General features: G+C 48.4%; 2 protein-coding genes across 6 annotated transcripts in view; one reads left to right on the forward strand and one right to left on the reverse strand.

The window, feature by feature from the left end:
• SLC5A10 (solute carrier family 5 member 10) overlaps nt 1-23,255 on the reverse strand; it is a 109,239-nt gene that overhangs the window by 39,508 nt on the left and 46,476 nt on the right. The gene's annotated exons all lie outside the window — the stretch shown is intronic.
• The window catches only part of SACK1G (scaffolding CK1 anchoring protein G), a 44,290-nt gene that overhangs the window by 5,982 nt on the left and 15,053 nt on the right, over nt 1-23,255 (forward strand). The window contains exons 2-4 of the mRNA XM_084818133.1: nt 11,941-12,108; nt 20,811-20,935; nt 21,623-23,138. Of these exons, the coding sequence (XP_084674259.1) occupies nt 11,941-12,108; nt 20,811-20,935; nt 21,623-23,138 (1,809 nt within the window). The remainder of the gene's footprint in view (nt 1-11,940; nt 12,109-20,810; nt 20,936-21,622; nt 23,139-23,255) is intronic.

Raw genomic sequence — 23,255 nt, forward strand, 5'->3', positions numbered from 1 at the left:
TTTCAATGCCAGCTCATTTTTGCATGGCATTTTCCCACGTGCATTTTATCATTCTATAGTGCTGCTGGCTACCACACCGTGCACCTAATGTTGATGAGAACCAGTGTCTAGTTCAGGGGTACGCAGCCTTTATGGGCCGTGGACACATTTGGCAGTTTGAGATACTGTCCTGGGCACCACCACAAAATGGCTTCCATGGGAGGCATAGCAAAGGACAAGTCACCTGAGTACAAGGCAGAGGTGGGGTCTGAGCCCCAACACATTAAACAACTCCTTTGAACCCATAGTTGTCAGCACCAACAGAAATCTGTTTCACAGCAATCCCAGCTGCCCGTAAGAAAATGTGTTTAAATTACTTTTTTTTAAAGTGGGAGGGGTAGAGCACCTTGGCAGGCACCAAGAAAGGTGTCCCAGGGCACATCGATGCCCACAGGCAACGCATCGCATACCCCTGCTCTAGTTCTTAGTTTGCTGACAGCATTTTTTAAGCCAGTTTCTGCATGCATGCACCAACCTTAGCGGTCTATCTCTCAAGATTAACAAAAGTTGCTTTTGACAACTGACTGGATAGTCTAGGGATGTTTTTATCCTTCCTGTCCTGCCTCCTTGCTTTCCATTTTGCCTGCTTCACCTCAAGGGAACACATGCCAGGGCCACATTTTCGCAATTGAAAAGAAAAACTTATTTTGTACGTATTCGGCTATATGGTAGCCCTGCCTCTACACAGGGACAAGGAGCTGAACCCTTTGACTTTGGATGCTTTGAGGTGGACAGCTCCTAGCAGTTCCACTCAAGAGACACTGGGCGCTTCCAGAGAAGTCTTTTATTGTGCCATCGCCTTACCTCATCCACAGAATTTTACGGGGGAGTCCAGACATCAACGTCATCTTCCACTCCTAACCCTGCCATGCTTTCCCAATGCATCATCCATCTTTTTTCTTACTGCAGAAAATCTGTTGAGAGAATGACAGAATCGCTGTGCAGGGCCTTCTGGTGGATACTGCCAGGACTGGTAACATCCACGGTGCAGCTCTTCTGTCTTTTCTGCCTTAATGGACATTTTTGAGGGACGAAACCAGACGGAAGCAGTGGTGGGAAAACAAGGGAGGGTTTCAAGTGGAAGATGATGTCTTCTGACTGGAACCCCTGTCAAATTCCAAGAAATGGGGGAGGGCTATTGCACAGTAAAAGCCTTGCCTGAATGCACCCTTTGGAGGGGTGTGTGTGAGAGAAAGACAGACAGACAGACAGACAGAGCCACTCTCAATAGGTCAGATCTTGTTTCACTAAAAATAGACCCTCCATTTTCCAGACAAAAGGGACAATCTATTTATAGCTGTTTCAACATTCAGCTAGAAATGACAATGGGAAAACCTTCTACAACACGACAGTGGAACCCATGACCTCGGGAGGTAGTGGGCTCTCCCACACTGGAGGCATTCAAGACGAGGCTGGACAGCCATCTGTCAGGGATGCTCTGGCCTGGATTCCTGCATTGAGCAGGGGCTTGAACTCGATGGTCTTATAGGCCCCTTCCAACCCTACTATTCTATGATTCTATGATTTCAGTCCCATCTGTTGTAATTACTGATCAGTTCCTTCCCAGCCTCTCATTTCATATTCCGCGAAAGCAGCTCTCTCTCTCTCTCTCTCGTGCTGATTTGACACGGCTCATGTGAGAATGACCCTTGATCACAGCAGAGATCAGAAAATGATCATGCTGAGCTAAAGGAGTTATTCAGAACAATAAAGCAAAAACCACAGCATATACAAGGGCAAAGTTCTCAGTGAATAGCTTCCTTTGGCATGGAAAACACCTCATCTCAAATCCGCCCACATCGCATAAGGGTTGCGTGGCACAAACCGTCACAGTGGGGTTAAAAGACTCACCACGATCACATTTGGAGAAAGGTATGGAAGAGTGAGAGAGAACCTGCTGTCTCAAGGTCATTCTGGCTTTTTATGGCTTCACTCAAGATCTCTTGGACGTTGGCCATGCTCCGACATAAACACATCTCCCTTTGAACAGATGATGCTTTGAAGCTGCCTTGTACTAAACCAGTCCATAGGCCTATCTTCTCCAATATTGTCTACACTGACTGGCAGCTGCTTTCCAGGGGCTCTGGGAGGGAATTCCCTAGCTCAGTTAACTAAAGCCCCCCCAAATTTGGTATCCCCTCAAAACCTGTATCAAAGTTTTGGGCCACCACCTATCATCATGAAGTAACATATTTATTTTGTTTGTTTCATCTTTATCCCACCTTTCCTCCCAAGAGCCCAAGGCAGCATACATGATCCCCTTCCTCCTCTCCATTTTATCTTCACAACAACCCTGTGAGGTAGGTTAGGCTGAGAGTCACTGACTGGCCCAAAGTCACCCAGTGAGCTTCATGGTTGAGTGGGGACTAGAACGCAGAACTCCCCAGTCCAACTCTCTAATCATGACACCATATCTAGCCCGGTTTCCTAGTTAACACCCCCAAACCCCAACCATGAATGCCAAAGTCTGGTATCCCTCCAAACCTATGCCAATGTTTTGTGCTATAAGCATGTTGGTTTTGGTGTGTTCACTAGGACACACAGTCCCTGTACTGGGCATGTGAGTTAGACATTTGTTCCACACCCATAATGAAGCTGGACCAAAATAGCCTCAAGAAGGAAAATAAAAGTGTATCCATATCTTTCCGCCTCTCCAATTAAAAGTTGCCTCCACCAGTCATTAGTCAACAAAAATGTTATTTCATTAACCTACCAACTGCAGTGTGCAGCCCTTGTTTATTTTTTAAAGCATTTGACATGACATACATCTGCATGATATAGTTTGTATCTTTAGAAACATTCACTGTTGAAAGCGATGGTGGCTAAATTGAGCCTCCCTCAACAGAGGCAGTATATCTCTGAGTAGCAGCATCAGAAGAGGGCTGATGCACTCATGGCCTGCTTGAGGGCTTCCCAGAGGCCGCTGGTTGGCCACTGTGGGAAACAGGATGCTGAACTAGAGGGGCCTTTGGTCTGATCCAGCAGGGCTCTTCCAATGTTCTTGGGGAAGGGCCATAGCTCAGTGTGATAGAGCCCCTGCTTTGCATGCAGAAGGTCCCAGATTTGATCCCCGGCAACTCCAAGCAGGGCTGGGAAAACTCTTGCCTGAAACCCGGTGCTGCCAGTCAGTGTCAACAATACTGGGCTAGGAGAACCCAGGGTGTGGTGCAGCATAGGGCAGTTCCCTAGTTTCATATGTACTGATGCCAGAAGGGTTTGGACCACCATTTCCCCAAGCAGCAGACAGATAGGTAGATTCTGCCAACAACTGGAAAGCGCCCAACCAGCCCAGACACTTTGAAAGGCAACATTCTCAAGGCATCAGCTGCTTCTTAATAGCCTGAAACCTCAGGCCAAATTAAGCCAAATACAGCACCTCCTAAGGGCTTAGTGACTGGCAGTCAGAGCTCTAAACTGAAATACGATGGTTTTTGGCGCCTCCCTTTTTGCCTTGGGCTCCGCTCACCACTGGGATGCAGCCCCCCGAGAGCGTCTCTGAAAGTGAATTTGGCCCTTGGGCGGGAAGACGTTCAGCACTCCTGCCTTAAATCAACAGCCTATGACAACCTTCCCCCAATCCAGTGCCCTCCAGAGGTAGGGCTGGGGGTGATGGAAGTTGTAGTGCAGCGCCTCTGAAGGATGCCAGGTTGGGGAAGATGGCCTAGGAGATGCTTTACAATTCAACTTCCATTGGGTTCCTTCTCTCTGGCACCATCAATTTGTTTTTCTACCTCACCCCCAAAAAGTGATCTCAGTTAACTGCAGATCTCAGTTAAGTAATTACAGGATAATTACAAAGTGCTTGGCAGCCTAGAGATGAAAGGACAGGGAGAAAAACCAGTGCGATTAGCAAACGTTAACTGTGCTCCTACCTGTGGCTTTCTCTCAAATCTAATTGTGTATTTCTGGATGCACAGCGGACCAAGGGCCTCTTTTAAGAAGGTGGGAAACGAGGCGATTAAATGCCCAGTTCGTCCCAGGACTGAAGTTATCCAACACTTTATACACTATAAACACTGATTTTGAAAAGAACGCAAGAACCATTATGCCTTCTTCTTCCTCCTCCTCCTCCTCTTCCTCCTCCTCGTGTTCCATAAACAGCCTGGAAGGAATCTTTACTTCAGCCATGTTAATGCTCCCTTGTTTCTAAACACCTAAGCCATTCAAAAATGTAGCCCAACAGCATATTCTAAATACCCAGCCAGCATTTGGTACTCAAGGAAGAAAAGAGGGAGAGAAGGGCCCAGAATCTGTGCCTAAGGCAGACCAGCTTCAGCTAGGAGAAATAATATCTGACCGTGGGAAATAGTTAGACTTCTTTTTATATTCAGAAAACAAAAAGTGGTATAAGGCATGGTAGAATGCAAGCCAAATCTTTAGTAGATATTCTTGGTGATGGCCCCGCAGCTGCAGAATGTTCTACCTGGGGGGATCAAACAAGTTCCCTCTTTTCCCATTTTTAGACAAGTGCTGGAAACATGTTGACGTTCTGGAAGGCATGTGAGAATTGATCACCAGTTTTAACAGAGAACTTGACTGGCTGCTATGGTGTGAGCGTAAGCTTGTTATTTCGACTGTGCTTCAGTGTTAGCAAAGCATATCTTAGTTTTGTTTTATTGCAAACCGCTTTGAGAACTTTGTTTAAAGCAGGCTATAACTAACTCTAAATAAATAAATAACACAACATAAACTAATCAGTCTCTCCCTTGGATCCTGGCAATTTGAGCCTATTGTTTTGCTCAGCCAGTTCTCCAAGTGGTAAAAGGTTTCAGCTTTGGTTCTCTTTGGAAGGTGATCGCTCCAGACTTATTGGTGTTTTGCAATCTTCGCACTGAGTTACACATCTATATATAGGTTGAGCACAAGAACATCAGCAGAGCCCTGCTGGATCAGACCCAGGGCCCATCTAGTCCAGCGTCCTGTTCACACAGTGGCCGACCCGCTGTTGACCAGGAACCCACAAGCACAGCATGAGTGCGACAGCACCCTCCCGCCCACGTTCCCCAGCAACTGGTGTACATAGGCTCACTGCCTCTGGTACTGGAGGTAGCACAGAGCCATCAGGACTAGTAGCCACTGATAGCTTTTCCTACAGGAATTTGTCCAGCCCGCTTTTAAAGCCATCCAAATTGGTGGCCATCATTACGTCTTGTGGTAGCGAGTTCCATCATTTAACTATGCATTGTGTGAAGAAGCGTAGGTGGGTGGACGCACAGTTTACACACTCCAACAGACAGCCCGAAAGTGCACTGTTTCCTGAGCTCCCATTCCAACCTCGTATTTCATGAGCCGTGGCCCTCCACACTAGGTCTTGGGGACTAATGCTGGAACATGGCGCTTCCCACCATCCTCAGAGATGTGGATGTAGAATGGGAAGGCATTGTAGCCCCTGCGGGAGAGGCCTCAGTGGCATGCGGCTGAGATAGACATCGGGAGAAAGGGAGAGTTAAGCCATTAGTCGAATCCACAGTTCCCCGGATGGCCACACACACCGCCTTCCCCTGACCACCAGTGGTCTGGCGGTTTCTTGGCTTTTGCATCTTTCCCCCATCCCCTTCTAAAAATATGAAATGCCTCTCCTACAGCGGTTACTGGCAGTGAGAACTTCAAGCTACAATATGCTGGATTGTCTCCCTGCTCCTTTTGCTTTCAGCCCAGCTCGCTACTGGAAGGTGGCCCCCAAGAGCTCCTTTGAAAGAATTTGGCACTCCTGTCTTTGCTTAACCTACCTCACAGGGTTGTTGAGAGGATAACCAGGGGAAGGGAGAAGCTAGGTAGAACACCCAGGGTTCCCTTGCAGGAGGGATTTTTTTTTTTTTAAAGCAAGAAATAATACCGCAAAAGAAGCAACTCCGTTGCATGCAATTTTTCATTCTTTATTCATTATACATCGTGATTTAAGCAGAATATGGACTATCATGCTGTTGCCAGCTTACTAATTTTAGTTAACACAGATCATTTTCCTTTCCTTTCTTTTTTTTAAGTGCAGAGTTTACAACCCTCAATATTTTCCACGTTAGCCAGAGAACTGCTGAAAAAGAATTCCCAACTCAAAAAGAACGAAAAAATAAATAAATACCAGCCCTTTGAAGGGAAATCTTTAAAGGTCACTTTAGTGGCTTCACAAAGGCAAATTGGCCATTCATCCCAGTGGCCCGAAGCCAGGGCCTCCAAGCAAACAGAACAGAGCTGCCTTAGCAGCAAACGCACGATACTGTTGATCTAGCTGGGTTGGTACTGCCTGGCCTCCAGGTTAATCCTGTTGATGACCACAAGGCCCGTCTTCAAACATTCATGCGCTGCAACCTTTCAGCGAAGCTGCAACACCCTCCTCTCTCCAACTATGAACGCAATGATTTCCTTACAGCAGCCCGTTGCTGACTCCAGGTTTTGAGGGCCCTGGGGCAAGACATCCCCCATGGGCCCCCTCCCACAGGGAGCCTATCTTCTCACCACCATTTAAACCAGCTGTTCTTTGTCCTCTTCCTCTTTCTCAGCACCGCTCCCACTTGCTTGCTGGGCAGGGAGAGAGCCAGGGAGCAAGGAGGCCGCAGCATCTCCTGCTCCTCCTCCTCCCCACCACTGCTGTCTGGGCCAGGGCGAGAGGCAGGCCAACAACCTGGCTGCAACGGTGACAAGGAGGAGCAAGTCCAGGGGCTCTTGCCAGCAGGCCCCTGGCAAGTGCTCGACCATGCTGCCTTCCCCGGAACAACCTCATTGGAGGTGGAGCTTCCACATTCAGGGGCAATCAACCAGATTCCAAGAACAAATGATGAGGAAGGGCTATTGGCTCTATGACCTGTCTTATGAGATCACTGGAGGCATCTGACTGGCCATTGGAAACAGGATGCTGAACTTGATGGGCCCACCTTGGTCTGATCTCAGAGGGCTCCTCTTTATGTTCTTAACTAGCTAGGAAATGGGCACAACTAAGAAATCAGACGAAAAGCCACTCAGGTGAGGGATTCTATGAAATAGAGCAGCCTTCCCCAATCTGGTGCCCTCCAATTGTTTTGGACTTCAACTCCCATCAGCCCCAGGCAGCATGGCCAGGGGTGAGGAATGCTGGCAGTTGTAGACCAAAATATCTGGAGGCAACAGGTTTGTGAAAGACCGAAATAAAAAGACAGATAGGAAGAATCCTGGAAGTATTGGAGGTTTAACCCGTAGAAACTTGATCTTCAAAAACTGCTCTTTAAATTCTTCTCATAAAAAATGTTGACAAACTTCCCCTAAGAACCTAGAAGAGCCGTGATGGATCAAACCAAAGGCCTTTCTAGTTCAAATCCTGTTTCCATACTGGCCAACCAGATGCCCCACTGGGAAGCCCACAAGCACTCTCCCACCCATGTTCCCCAGCAACTGGTGTACCTAGGCACACTGCCTCTGATACTGGTGGTAGGAGATAGCCATCAGGACTGGCAGCCACTGATAGCCTTCTCCTCCATGTTCTGGAGACGGTGAGTGGCTGGATGGGGAGGAATAAGCTGAAGCTGAACCCTGACAAGACCGAGGTACTTTTGGTGGGAGACAAGAGGAGGCTGGGGGATGTTGACCTGGTGTTGAATGGGGTACGGCTACCCTTGAAAGACCAGGTCCGCAGCCTGGGGGTCATTTTGGACTCCCAGCTGTCCATGGAGGCTCAGGTGTCAGCTGTGAGCCGGACAGCGCTGTATCAACTCCATCTGATACAGCGGCTGCGCCCCTTCCTTCCCGACCATCTGCTCCCATCGGTAGTACATGCCCTGGTCTCCTCTCGTTTACACTACTGTAATGCGCTCTACGTGGGGTTACCCTTGAAGACGGTTCGGACGGAAACTGCAGCTGGTACAGAACGCGGCGGCTCGCCTGATTAAAGGCAGCCGCCGGCGAGATCACATCACTCCGGGCCAAATTCAAGGTGTTGGTTTTGACCTTTAAAACCCTATATGGTTCCGGCCCAGCCTATCTTAAGGAGCGCCTCCAGCAACACCAGACAGGCCGCTTAACAAGATCAGCCTCAGATGGCCTTCTCTCTGTCCCATCAGCCAGGACAGCTAGACTGGTGGGGACGAGGGAGAGGGCCTTCTCTGTGGTGGCCCCCACTCTGTGGAACTCCGTCCCTAGGGAACTCCGTCATGCCCCCTCTTTAATGAGCTTCCGTCGTTCATTAAAAACATGGTTGTTCAGGCAGGCATTTGGGGTGGGTTAGGGTATTTAAAAAAAAAATTATGGTAAAATTTTATTGTTTTAAATTGTTTTATGGTGGGTTGTACATCGCCCAGAGTGGCTGGGTGACCAGTCAGATGGGCGATAATAAATTTAATAAAATAAATAAATAAATTTGCCCAGTCCCCTTTTAGAGCCATCCAAGTGGGTGGCCATCGCTACATCTTGCGGTGGCCAATTCCATCGTTCAAATATGCACACCACAGACTGCGTAGAGGCTACAGATTGTTATTATGGTTAATAATAGGCATGATTAAAGAGCCGTGACATGAGACAGCTAGAAAATTGCCTGACACGACACTACAAAGGTGGGAAGACACACAATTGAGAGATCTACATTTAGCAGCTTGGCTTGACAGCGTACACAACCCACTTAGCCTTTGTTGGGTGCCTCAGTTTCCCAATCTGTCTAATGTAGGCCATGCAGTTGCATCCCTACCTCCCACAGAGAGGAAGCAATGCTAAATTAATTAATGGTTTGCATACGGAGCACCTTTGATTCCTTGGAATGAAAGGATCTGCATACAATATCAGCAGGATGATTAAAAAACAAACATAAAAGGAATATGTCAGGAGAATGTGCAATAAAACCCTCAGGCAGGACCTGTTAAGCACTGATAACACTCATGGCTTTCAATGACGCTTACTTCCAAGTAAATGTACCTAGCGTGGCAGCAGAAGGAAGGACTGCAGCACCCAGCAAAACAAAACAGCCATTTTCTGGACCAAAGAAAATTCCCAAAAGATTTCAAATTCACTGCCAAGGAATGGACATCGCACAGAGATCATAAGTTGCAAATTCACGATTGCAACAAACATAATCAAAAATTATCTGAGGAAGAAGAACCATCATGTGCGGAATGCATCAGAAATGTTTGCTCAGAGACACAATGCCAGACTAAAAAAGGGGACACCCAGGTTCGAAACCCTGTTTGGACATGACACTCACCGGGTGACCTTAAGCCAGTCTGTCTCTCTCTGACCAACCTACCTCACAGAGTTGTTGTTAGGGTAAAATTGGGCAGAGGGAGAAGAACTACATACAGTGACCTTCCCCAGTCTGGTGACCTTCAGACTACAATTTCCAGCATGCCCTAGCCAGCTCGGTCTGATCCAGCAGGACTCTTCTTATATCCTTAGCCATTGTAGCTAAATGGGGCCTCCTTGTTCAAAGGCAGTATACCTTTGATTCCCAAATTCCAGGAAAAAATGACATCAACATCATATGCCCTACTGGTGAGCTTCCCAGAGACAGCTAGCTGGGCTCTGTTGGAAACTGGAGGCTGGGTAAATGACACCCCCCACCCCACCCCCCTTCGGCAGATCCTGCAAGGCTATTCCTTATGTTTTCAATATTCCACAGACAGGAGGGTCTGCTGCTGCATGCATTGTCAGAGCATGTGCTTGTATGTTGCAACCTTATGCAATTCCAGCAATCTTGTCAACCACAGACATTGACACACACATATATATATATTTGGAAGGGGGGGGAAATCTAGCACAAACAGGCTAGACACAAAAGCTGCAGGCTTCCTCAAGCCCCATACAATAAACGGTATTTTTGCAAACAACAGAGATTCAGTTACAACAGGTTGGAACTGCTTTGATGCTGCCCGGTTGCTAAGGGCTCGGCCAGCTCAATTGGCAGCAGGCTGATGGCATCTTTCAGGAGACGCTGCGCCCATCCCTTTCTAGACTCTAGAGCTCATCTTGCATGCATCTTCCGTCTGGACCCACAACACAGCAACCCTCTTTCCTCATGACATCTATAGCTTATCAGAAGTTGCATGCTGACATGGCAGAAAAGTGGAGAGGCCATAGCTCCGTGGTGCAGCCCAGCTTTGCATGCCGAAGGTCCCAGGTTCGATCCCCAGCATCTCCAGGTAGGGCTAGGAATGAATCCTGCCTGAAACCCTGGAGAGCCACAGCTGCCAGTCAGTGTTGACAATACTAGGCTAGATGGACCAAGCGTCTGACTCGGTATAAGGCAGCTTCCTACGTGAGCTTGGAAGTCCCTGTTTCAAAGTATCAACCAGCTGAAAACCCATCTGGTGGCCCATGAATGTTTGAAGGGAAAAAAATGACACAGTCAGCATGCCCAATGGTCAGGTATTGTGGGAGTTGTAGTCCAAAACATTTGGAGGGCACCAGGTTTCCTGGATCAGGAGTGGACAACCTGTAGCTTTCCTGACGTCATCAAACTATGACTCCCACAACCCCTGACCACTAGCTGTTCTGGGTTGGGGCTGGTGGGAGTTGGAAGAGAAGGCTATCACAGAGAAAAAGGCTATCAATGGCTACTAGTCCAGATGGCTCTATGCTACGTCCTGTACTAGAGGCAGGATGCCTACAGTTGCTGAGGAACACAAGCAGGAGGGTGCTGCTGCACTCAGGTCCTGCTTATGGATTCCTCACAGACAGCCGGTTATTTTCTTTTATTTTCATTACTATAAATATATTTTTTATTTCATTACTGTGGTTGGCCATGGTGTGAACAAAATGCGGGACTAGATGGACCTTGGTCTGATCCAGCAGAGCTCTTCTCATGTTCTTATGGTCTCCAACAACATCTGGAGGGCCACAGGTTGCCCACCCCTGCCCTAGATGAATTCCCCCCACCGCCTCTCTCTGGGCCACAGCCTCAATCCAAGCAACTCTGCGGCTGCTTTTAAGAAAAAGGAAGTAAACAGGGAGGCCTAATTTGGCCCTCAGACTTCCAGAGCTGGAGCTGAGCTGGAGAAGCCAAGCCCCGTCAGGGCAAGCAAAGCACTCCGGCCCCAGCATGAGGGGGAGGTCAAGAAGCACTGGTCCTCAGCTCCTCCTGGGCTAGGAATGTTGAAGCCCAGGCCCACGGGCCAAATCCAGCCCACCTAGGTTCCCCAGAGGGCCAGGCCTTCTTCACCTCGCCCCACGCCCTTTCTCCCACCCACTAATCGTTTGGTGGTTTCCTGGCTTTTATGCTGTTTTTTCCATTTCTAAAAGGTTGAGATGCCTCTCCTAAGGCTGAGTTACTGGCAGCAAAAGCTAGAGCTGTGAGCACGGGGCCTCTTGAAATTCTCCACCTTACTTGGGGGCGGAGACATTTGGGAGACAATTTCACCGAATTTCTCCAAGGGGAAGAGAAATTCTCAACCGTTGCTCCCAGGTAGGGCTCCCCATTGGCAGGGCTTGTAGCACAGCTTCTTTCTTTTTTTGGTAAGGGTCTGGGGGGTCTTTGTGCTGCAACAGCATCAACTGTCTTGGCAGGCCGGCCCCCAGTTTGCAACCACCGCAATGCAGGTGGGGGCAGTGTGGTGTCCAGCTCCAGGGACGAGCTGGAATTAGCGTTCTGCCAAAACCTGTCCTCCAGTTTCCTGGAAGCTTTCTCCCCCCATGAAAGAGGCTTCCGTTGTTCTGCCTCATTCAGGATGTTTTATAATCTATTTTTGTGGTGGTTTCGAGCTTACCTAATCACATCCTGATCTGAAAAAGCCCTATAGGAGGAATTGCCTCAAGGTGCCTGAAATTAATGTGTGGGAAGCTGAGGAGGCCACAGGTGGCCAGAGAGATGATTGTACAGTGAAAAACAGGACACTTCTGCTCATTCCTCAGCTACCTCCTAAGTAAGGTAAGCCTGAGATTCGACACCCATGGCCTAGGCTGTCTGTAGCGTTTTAATTCCCACCTCTAACGCCTCCCTCCATTCTTCCCCAGGTCGTCGCTGTGGTCATGGATATGTTCACTGATGTGGACATCTTCAAAGATCTCCTGGATGCGGGCTTCAAGCGCAAAGTGGCCATCTACATCATTGTGGATGCGTCCAACCTGAAGTATTTCCTCCAGATGTGTGAGCGAGCCCAAATGCACTCCGGCCACCTAAAGGTAACGCTAGCCCCAGTCCCAAAGAGTAGTCTCATTAGATTGTTGCAGACAAAAAAAGAAGAAAGCACTGTGGGTCCTTAGGAGCAAATGGATCTCTTGCAGCTGGGGTTGCTTTTTTGTATGCCTGTGTAATTAGCTTCCCCTTTCAACTTTCCCATATTCTGTGGCCTTTGCATGAGATGGAAGAACTCTCCATCCAGTTGTATGCATGCAGAAAAGTACTGGGTTTGTGTGCAGAGTCCCCCAATACCAGTTCTGCCTAGACGCTCGCTTAATACATAATTATAAGCACATTTAAGAGCTTCATATACAATCCTAGCAAGCCATACAATAGCCCTGGAAAGGAGTGGCCATAGCTCAGTGTGACAGAGCCCCTTTGTCAGGGTGGAAACTGAGCCCACAGAACCCCAGAGCAGTTCTGAGGAGGAACAGCAATCCGTGGGAGAGGAGCCTGCTCATCCCTCACTGGCACAGCAGCTGGCTGAGATTCTTCCTGCCAGCATTCCTGAGATAGATAGTGATCCTAGCAGTGAGAGAGCGCTGGAGGGGGGCTTGCTAGACGCTCGACGCAAGGAGCGACGAGCGATGGAGGGCGCGGAAAGGAGGCGTAGCGCCCGTTTGGCGCGCAAGCAACGGTCGCGTCCCGTGGACCCAAGGGAAAGAGGATCTCTCCTTAGCCCATAAGTTCAGGGTCTGCAAGTGATTCTCCTTCAAACAGGGACCAACCGCCTAACCCGGAGCATAGGCTACTCTGCTGTTCATTGCTTAGACGCTGGTGATTAGCATCTGAAAGAGTCATGAAGTTGTAAAAGGATTAAAGCCTTGAAAAGAATCCTTTTGTCTGTGTCCTGAGTTGGCTATTGGAGTAGACTGAAAGAGGCCGCTAGGGCGCTCCTGACACCCTGCTTTGTATGCAGAAGGTCCCAGGTCCGATCCCCGGCTTCTCCAAGTAGGACAAGTAAAGAATCCTGCCTGAAACCCTGTTGACCAGTGCCAGTCAGCATCAACAATACTGGGCTAGATGAACCCCTGGTCTGACTCAGTATAAGTCAGCTTCCTATGTTCCTACGGTAGGCTGAAGGGCTGTGTATATGCCACAGGCGCATGGGAAATCTGAAGCACTTAGCACTAAGTTCAACATCCAGAGAAGCTTAGCTTTCATTTTAAAACAAAACACAAGTGCACTTTTCTAGCCCTAGTGAACGTGGAGATATGCTTGAAAGTGTGTGATCAATGCCAGGTCACATCTCAAAAGCCCTTTGTTGTGAACCTCCCAGAGAGCTTCGGCTATTGGGCGTTATAGAAATATACCCCCCAAAATAGTGGTGGTTTTATTTAAGTGGAGGGAAAACATGGCAGGGTTACAAGTGGAAGATGACAACGATGCCTGGACCCCCTGTAAACTCTGCGACTGAGGCAGGGCGACGGACGTCACCATAAAGCCCTCATCTGGAAGCACCCAGTGTCTGTTAGATTTAGGAGCCCTTTTTTGGAGCCAAAGCTCCACCAGATGAGTTTTGAACTGGGTGATATTTTGAACCGGGCAGTTGCCAACTGTAAAGTCACACTCTCTGCCCCTGTACTGTATCAGCTGGCTTCTCCACCATGCCAGAAAGCGTACAGCACACAGAGCTATCCAAAACACTACACAGCACTCTTGTTGGTGTTCTCCAGCACAACTGAAGAGGCCAGAAGTGGTGGGGATGGCTGTTGAGGAACACCCTCTGGGAAACCCAGTGACTCAGCCAGTGAGTCAGATGCATGGTGTGCCCTCTGGCATGTCAAATGCCCATGATGCCCAAGGCGAGAGACCTCATGTGGTTTTGCTTTTAAGGCTACCAAGTGTACTGTTTATGATCTGGGGGCTAAAGTACAATTTCTGGCTTGGAGTTAACCCATAGGAAGGAGCCATTCTTGGAGCAATCCCAGTTCAGTGATTGTTCTTTGGAATCCAAATTTCTGCAGCTCCCAGGATACTGGAAACTTTGCACCTTCACCTCAATCGTAGAATCATAGAAGAGTAGGGTTGGAAGGGGCCTACAAGACCATCGAGTCCAACCTCCAACCTGGAAATAATTAAATGCAACCAGTTCTGAGGAAGGGGCTCAAGACATGAAAGGGAGTCTTTATAACGGGAGGTCAACATGGGCAAAGCCCTGTGTTTTTAAGAGCTTTATCAGCCGAGAGAAAATCAACAGGCAGAACCATCCACCATCACCAAATTTCCATGCTGGGCAAAGCTCAGAGGAGAGGTCTGTGAGTGGCTACTAGTCATATTGGGCCAGGTCACACGACACCACAGCTCATGGATTAAACAACCCAGGACCTGTCGTACACAAGCGGGAGAGAGTGGATGTTATCTGAACCCAGAGCGCTGGGTTGTTTAGGGGCTAAGCAACCCAGCGGTTAACCCAACAACAAGCCTTGGTTAACTACTCGGTTGTTTAACTCCTAAAAAACCCTGTGCTCTGGGTTCAGATGACACACTAAGTAACCTATGAAGGCGTCGCTCGTGGGTTGCAAAGCAGAAGTGGAACAGGCAGAAGCGCCACTCTCTCTCCTGTGCATGCGTGGCAGCGCAAGGATTGCCGTGTCATGAGAACCAGGTCGATGACTCCTGCTAGGGATGGAGAGATCTGTCAGGGTTGCTTTCCCCCACATTCTAGGAGTGTTTTTGTTTTAATCTCAAGTTCTTTGCATCCTGTTTGTGCAGACATTTGCACATTTCGGAAGTTCTTATCAAACAATGAAACAAAATTCTCACTCATCTGCACCAGCCAAATTCAAGCGGTACAACTCTTCCCAGCATGGAGAGGACCACGTTGTGCCTGCCTGCCATGTCGCTGCTGTTAAAGATGAGGATCTTTAACAAGCCTAATTCACGAACATGGCTGAAAGCACAGGGATCCACACCCAGGCTTTTAACAACAAAGCATTCAAAAGCTCTGGGCCTGGATGGATGAATCTGTTCCAGTTTCTCTCACTTTCAATTTCATTTGTAATCTCAAGTTCTTCCCAAGCATGAAAAAATTTGCTAATCCTGGTAAGTTCTGACCAGATGCTATAGGCTTCTGAATCCTAGTGTGTTTATTTAAAATGATGTTTAGGCTGCCTTTAAGGGTAGAACCCTCTCAGTTGCTGGGAGAGAACTACTGCCTCTTCACATCCTGCTTGTGGGCTTCTCAGAAGTATCTGTTTGGTCACTGCAGAAAACAAGATACTGGACTTAGGAGCGTAAGAAGAGCCCCGCTGGTTCAGACCAAGGGTCCATCTAGTCCAGCATTCTGTTCACACAGTGGCCAACCAGCTGCCCAAATCAGAAGCTCACAAGCAGGACCTGAGTGCAACAGCACCCTCCAGCCCATGTTCCCCAGCAACTGGTATATATATGCATGCTGCCTCTGATACTGGAGGTAGTACATAGCCATCAGGACTAGTAGCCATTGATAGGAGAACAGTATCATTTGTCCATTCCCCTTTTAAAGCCATCCAAACAGGTGGCCATCATGATATCTTGGGGTAGCGAATTCCACAGTTTAACTCTGTGCTGTGTGAAGAAGGAATTTCTTTTATCTCTCCTGAATCTCCCACCAATCAGCTTCCTGGGAAGACCCCCTTGGGTTCTAGTATTATGATTGAGGGAGAAAAATATCTCCCTATCCACATTCTCCATACCACTGGATGGAACTTTGGTTCAATCCAGCAGGGCTTTGTGTCACGTTCTCATCTCCTTAGTTCCACAAGCCTTTGCCCATTCAAACAAGGTCGAAACGGTACCCCTGAGCCACAGCACAGTCAGCTCCTGCCACTCGGCAAGCTTCAACAAGCAGGTGCAAAGGGTCACAATGTGCCATCTTGGGAAACTGTATCAGCGAGCTCAGCTATCGGCAGGAATGTTTGCCGAATGATTCAGTCGTTTGCAGAAGTGGAGATTGTGTTATTCCCCGGTCACTCATCCGTCTTTGGGTGTTTTCGCTTGTTTTTTTCTTCCTATTGGCAGTTTAAACAAACAGTTCTTACTCCACAAAGCCGGCTCTGGGAAGGAGTTGAACATTTTTGCTGCTGTGGATGGTTGGGGTTTTGTTGCTGCTGCTGGTGGGTTGTTTTGGTCGACTGGGTGTTGCCCAAAGAACGCCTTAGACCCTTTTGTATGCTTCTGAAAAGGGATGGCCCAGACAGAGAAGCGAGATTAAGCACCCTCTTAAAGCAACCCAGCAAAATCTCACGGCTGGGTCAGACTGTCTCAAGCGCAAATGTGTCGGCCAAATGGCATCTGGCATCTAAATGAACTGGCAAACGTCATCGGCCTTGACAAAAGGAGCCACCTTTGCTTGCATCATGCATTAGAAAAATGCAGCCAGACAAAAGCCAAACCATCACCGCCTACAAAGCCACGTCAAACCCATTAGCTAGCAGACTGCCTGCCTTAAAATGGTTTTTAAAACAATGATGGGGATTTATGACTTGTGGAATGAAAAGAAAAGAGGGGGGGGGAGGTTTTCTGTCAGGAATGTCCCAAACCTGTCCCTTTAGTTACACAGATGTTTCAGCTTTCCCAAACATCGGCACTGCCTCTTTGGGAGATGTGCCGGTTTTGCAATACAGAGCTAAATCACTGTTGCATATCACGCATATCATTATGGCCTAATTGCATATCATGTTCCCCACCGAAAAGCTCAGGCACCATTGCTCAAAGCAATATGATGGAGTTCTGAATCATGGTTGCTTATTCATCCACAGTTCACTTATCTTTGCATCAGCTAACAGCAACTGCACAATCCCATGGATGTCTACTCAGAAGTAAGCACACTGTATTCAGTGGAGCTTTCTCCTAGGTAAGCATGCATAGGATTGCAGCCTTAGCCACATTTCCCCCCTTCTTTCTGGCAGATCTGACTACATTTTAAAACTTAAAACTTGCTGGCTCACAATAATTATCCTCTACAGCCGACATGGCTTATTTATTTTCACTGGAAGGCGAAAAAGCACATACATCACTGAGCAAAGGGCTGGATGCGCCTGATCTCGTCTGACCTCGAAAGCTAAGCAGGGTCAGCCCGGGTTAGTACTTGGGTGGGAGACCGCCTAGGAATCAGGCTTCCTGCAATGAGCAGGAGGTTGCACTCAATGGTCTTGTAGGTCCCTCCCAACCCTATGATTCTATGATCTCTTTCTACGAACGCTAGTTTCTGTCACTCATCAACTTCAGATCAAAATTTCGCTTTTAGCAAAAAGGCAGGTAAGGCTTAGGAAGGGTGTCTGAAGAATGAAAAATGTGTTTGGAACAAGAGCAATTAAAAAATAAGTTCAGAGCCATGTTCCCCCTTTTTTCCAACACTTTAAATTCACAACTTCGCAGCTTCCCCTCAAGCCACTACAAAGCTGTAAAATGTCATGTTCTTGATCCGCACAGTGGTGTATTTACAACCCATAAATCCATCACCTTCCTCAAATCTAGGGTGTGCAAAATGAAAGTGGCTATTTAGAAGTTAAGAAATCTGTCTGGGAAGCGTTTAGGACAGGAAGGACGGGAAAATCCAGCGCTAGATTCTCTTCAGTGCTCCCAATGATTCTATCTATAGCCTTTGGCAAGTCACTTAAGGCCTGTTCTGACAACAATTACCTTAGCTGACTTGTTCCTTAACTTTACTTTTCTGTTGACAGTTGAAGTTATTTTAATTGTGCAGTTCTATATTCCTTTTGCTCACACATTCCATTAATATTACGGAACGGCACAGTAGAGCCAATGTACACATCAGTCCCTCAGTTTACGATGTTCAGAGATGCGTGCTGTTGCTTATACAGCCAAAATGGCACCACCCATGCACAAGAGTGGGATATCAATGGTTCTGAGGAAACACCAAGGTTTGCAGAAGTACCCAAAAATATTTAGGAGGGAAAAAAAACAAATAGCTCAATGAGAACTGAGCGTGCTCAATTGACAGACTGTTGTGGGAAGGGAAGGGAGAACTGGGTGGAATGGAATGGAGTATCGTGAAAGAAGGCCTGGCTAGCTAATTGAAACACTGTACTGGAGAACTCGCTGCAACATTTTGTGGCAGGTCGCACTTGTATAGAATGAGGAAATGGAATTCTGGATTGTGCCCCTTCAGAGTGCAGCTGGAGGTTTCTGCCCTCTTGCATCAAAATGCTCCCTGCCTGTAGTAAACTAACCCATCAGGGAGAACGGTTTAGACAGTCTTGATGAGCTTCTTTACTACATGCAGGGAGCTTTTTACCCACTCACAGCCTAAAGCAGTACAGTGCAGAATTCTACCACCTCAATCTACCACCTTTCTGTGTAACAGAGAGAATTGCTCTCAGGTCCATTAATATCTGAGGAATGTGTTTACTTTCACTAAAGGTTCAAGTGAAAAACCAGTTCAGCTTTAGACTGGAAGAGCCAATAAGGGCTGCAATGGTGTGCGAATTTATCCACTTTCCTATCTTTATGGAATGGAAAGCCTGGGGAGCGGGGAGAGAGAGACTGACTTGATTCGTACATTGCCACAGTGGCACAGGACGTGTTCCTCCATGGTCTGATGATCCCACCTCACACCAGGAATGTCTGTGAACCGGAGCCACAAACATTGGGTGAATCACGGTCACTTCCCATGCCAGAGTTGTTGTCATTCACCCAGCACTGCACAACTCCTGTTTTGACAAAGTGCGGACCACATAGAAACAGTGGATGCACCACAAACCATAACATAGGAAGGGGCTTATTGGCGGGGGGAGCAGAGGTGGCCTCCTCCAATACACCCGTCCATCTAGGGCTAATTCTGCTAGCTACTCAGCAATAACTGTGACATTGGAGCCTAAACTTTCACAAGGATTTCATCACAAGCAAGGTTCTAATGCAGAGCCTCCCGAATAGTTCTCGCTTAGTCTTGCAGGCCTCAAAAGGACACGGCCAGCCATAACATGAGGCAAAGTGAACTACCTCAGGCAGCAAATTTGGGGGCGTCATTAAAAGAGTGTTGAGTTTATTATATTTTTATGGCAACGACAGTCAGCATTTGGAGTTTTGGCGTCCATCCTTGTTAAACAAAAGCATGAAGCTGCCTTATACTGAGCCAAGCCATTGGTCCATCCCTCTCCGTCTCCTCTAATGGGCAGCAGGTCCCCTCTCCAAGGTCTTGGGCAGAAAAGGGTCTTTTCCATCACTGGTGACCTGGTCCTTTTAAACTGGAGACACCAGGGATCAAAACTGGGACTTTCTGTATACAAAGCAGGGGCTCCACAAGCAAGCTACATGGGCTGCCCCCAAAGAGTTTTGTGACCCCAGAAACAGGCGGCCACAAGAATCCCCTTTAAATTCTCTGGCCCGGTAAATCAAGGCTAACACCTCACAAGGAAAGGCCGCTGAATTTAGGCAGCCAAGTACCTCCCCCATTCCTCTCATGAAGGCTTTTGAAGGTAAATGCCAAGGAACATTATTGCAGCAACAGTGGAGCTCCTGTTACTCAAATGTAAATCATGAAATGGATGCCGCTGAAATTAGCGCGGAATTTCGCCACCATCGGAGAGAACAGGGTGGCCCAAAAGGGAGGCAGCAGCCAGCCAGTTCAAGAGAGAGAGATGAACAAGTTCTACCTGTCTTAGAGAGATTTAATTTTAATTCTCACCAGAGCCAAAGTAAACAGCCATTCGATGCTGCTACATTTAAATCTGAAATTTCAGGAAAACGGGCCGTGTATGTATGTGCGAATGCGGGCACAACACAAGATGGCAAAACTGAGGCAGTGGGAAGAGAATCCCACCTCAAAACAGAGACGCTTTTCTGGATCTCTCTCACCCAAGTTGGCTTTAGAAAAGGCTCAGACTAATTCATGGACAGGAACAAATCGAGGGGGCCGTGATAGCTAAACCGGGGCCTCCATCTTCAGGGACAAGAGTTGCTGGGGACAAAGCAACATTCCGTGCTTGGGAGCTTCTCAGGGAGACGTGGCTGGTTGCTGATGAAAACAATATTTATTTATTTACAGGTGGGACCTACAACAAAGTGTCTCATGACCTCCTCCATAATAATCCATTCCATCTCCGCCTTGCAGGGTTTTTTTGCGGGGTGGGGGGTCTCCCCAACAATCAGACAGCATGGCTTCTAAGTGGATTTAATCCTCACTGGATTGTTTTTGTAGTACACACACACACACACACACACACACACCTTGGATCCCCGCCCCCCCCCGAATGTTTTTTATATTACTGCAAACCTTGGGATTTCTCCAAGCCTCCCTCTTGGGCATTGCTGGTGCCGTTTGGGCTACATAAGGAACGACACTCACACCTGAACACTGGAAAGAGAGAGAATGATTGAGGGTGCAACCTTATGCATGCTTAGACAGAAAAAAGTCCTCCAGCTCCCAGCATCCCTTCAGACAGCCATGCTGGCTGGGAAATGCTGGGAATTGTAGGACTTTTTTCTGCCTAAATGTGCATAAAACTGCACCTTAAGCAGCACCAGCAAACAGGGCTCTCCATGGCAAGACAAACAAAGGCCAAATAAAAGCTGCATGGCAAAAACAAAACAAAACCCTAGACAGTGTAGAACCTGGATACCTCAGTCAGCAGGTGTGTGAAACAGAAATTGCTCCTTAAGTACAGGAGATGCGATAAAGCCTCTTTTGTATGCTGCTTTCCATTTGACTCCTGGAGGTGGTTTTTCTACTCATTTTCCTGCTTTCGTTTTGCATTTGCAGAATCTCAGAGTCCGCACAACAGGAGGGACCGAGTTTTTCACCCGCTCAGCCACAAGGTTCAAGGGCGCTTTGGCTCAAAAGTTCATGTTTGTAGACGGCGACAAAGCTATGAGTGGGTCATACAGGTATGTGCCTTCCTAGGAGCAGCCGGCCTTGGAGACGACGGAGAATTTGCTGCTTTGCCCACTGCGCATGATGAAGAACTCAAAAGCTTGCAACGCTTTTAGAGCACTGCTGGGGCCTTTGGATAGCTCAGGGCAGTCTTTCCCCACCGGCTGCCCTGAAGATGGGTTGGGCTGCAACTCACATCCTTCCCTGGGAAAGATGGGAGGGGTAGTCCAACACATCTGCAAGGCATGGGAGGGGGGAAGCTGGTTGAGGGGACAGATTTTAAAATTGGAGAGGGTGCTGTGGGGGTGTTTGATCATTTAGCACTCCCTCTAATAGCAAACTTGGGTGGTGAGTGCAGATAGAAATAGAGTTAAAATGGGGCCACTGAGAAACAAAAAGGCGGGATTGCAGACATACAAAAATATTTAAAGAACAAACCTAAAGGGGCATTAAAAACACACAAACACACACACACAGCCAACTAGAACAGCATAATGAGGACAGAACACACTCAATAGTCCTATAATGTTGACTGTCCACTGGAAAAGAAAAACAGAAACTGGGGAGGGATAGCAAGGCCTTGTGGAATGGTAGATTTTTTTATTTTGCTCATTTCTTTCATCTTAGTGCTTTATTTTAAGCTTAAGGGAAGGGACAGGCTATAAATCCCAAAAAATGATTCCTGGTTTGTTCTCACCCAGCTTCACCTGGTCAGCTGCAAGAACCGATAGGAACGTCATTTCAGTTCTCTCAGGTCAAGTGGTAGAGGCCTTCGACAAGCAGTTCCAGGAGCTGTACCTCCTGTCGCGGGGAGTCAGCCTGAAATCCATCCCCATGGATGAGGAGCCGGAACCGGAGCCAATGATCCTGTCATCAATCGTGCCCGTGAACACAGCCAATGCCATCGTGAAGAAAATTGTCAACCCCAAGTATGCCCTAGTGAAGGCAAAAAGCGCTGACCAGATCAGCAACAGCGAGCGAAGCAGCATCAAGAACCTCACTGAACAACAAAGGGCGGAAGCCACGAGCAAGGCCATTCCAGAAGGCCGGGTCTCCGAGCGGCCCAGTGACCTCCTTGAGATGACCCCGCCGATTCACCCAGGGCTCCAGAACCTGGAGAAAGCCAACATGTTTGATTACTTGCCCACATGGGTCGAGCCCGACCCAGAACCTGGGAGTGAGATATTGGGCTACATCAACATTATTGACCCCAAGATTAAAAACATCCAGCTGTCCCAAATGAACCGCATCAAGGTGTGCGACGTCTCCCAAGCCAACGTTCAGCACAGGCAGATGCTCAGACAGAAATCCCAGGAGGCTAAAAAGAGCCATCATGGCAACCAGCCTGCCCCTGCCCCTCCCCGCCAGCCAGATGCCGCCCTTTCCCCAGTTCAAATCCAGGAGTCCCCTCCCTCTAACGCTGTAGCCAGCCCCACGGAGAAGACACAGGGCAAAACAATGAACGGAGAAACCCTTGCCACTCTGGCCAAGAGTCAGCACTTGAAGCAACTGTTAGACGCCCAAACTCATGACCAAACTGACACCAAGGGGGCTGCTCCCCCAGTGCCCAAACCAAGGACTGTCCACGTGACGGACTTAATCGCCACAAAAAGCATACCTGTCCAGGAAGGAACTGCCCCAGCAGAGAACGCACAAATGCCGCAGGAAGGAACCAACAGTGAAAGCACAAGGCCTCACAAAGGAACGACACAGATTTCAGATACAGATCACCACTGCAAGCTGAGCAGGCAGGTGGCTGTGTCCCAGGAGGCAGTGAATGGGGTGCCAGAGGGTGAGGCTGACGAGGAAGAGGACTACACACCCCTGAGTGACCACGGGAGCTTGTCCAGTGACTCTGCTGACCACCGCCACCGCCACTCCGATGCATCCTCCATCTCGGACGAGTACTTCGAGGTGAGAGATCATTCGGGGCCTCTGCGGAGGACCATTTCCGACCTCCTCCTCAACGGAGGGGCTCACAGCCCTCACCACCGGCCACCCGTGCAAAGGAAACTGAGTGAGCCTCACATGAGCCGGGGCACCTTCGTGAGCCCTCTGGGGAGCCCCCAGGCCTTGCTAAGCCCGGGTCTGGAAGAGGCCAACCAGAGGAGGAGGAAGAGCGACAGCGTGGAAGAGATTAGGTGCGTTTTGGGAAGGGGCCGTAACCTGCATGCTTTACCCGGCGGCCACATTACCTGTCCGAGCAATGCTCCACAGGTAGGATTATCTGTTGTAACCTTCTATGCTTAGTTTGTCTGTGAAATGACTGAGATGGTTCACCCTGGCACACAGTATGGTGGTGATATAAATGAGCCGTAGGGAGGCTCTAGATGT

The sequence above is a fragment of the Heloderma suspectum genome, chromosome 12 (assembly GCF_057233095.1).
Source record: "Heloderma suspectum isolate Gila_16-S chromosome 12, 16-S_ref, whole genome shotgun sequence".
NCBI lineage: Eukaryota > Metazoa > Chordata > Lepidosauria > Squamata > Helodermatidae > Heloderma > Heloderma suspectum.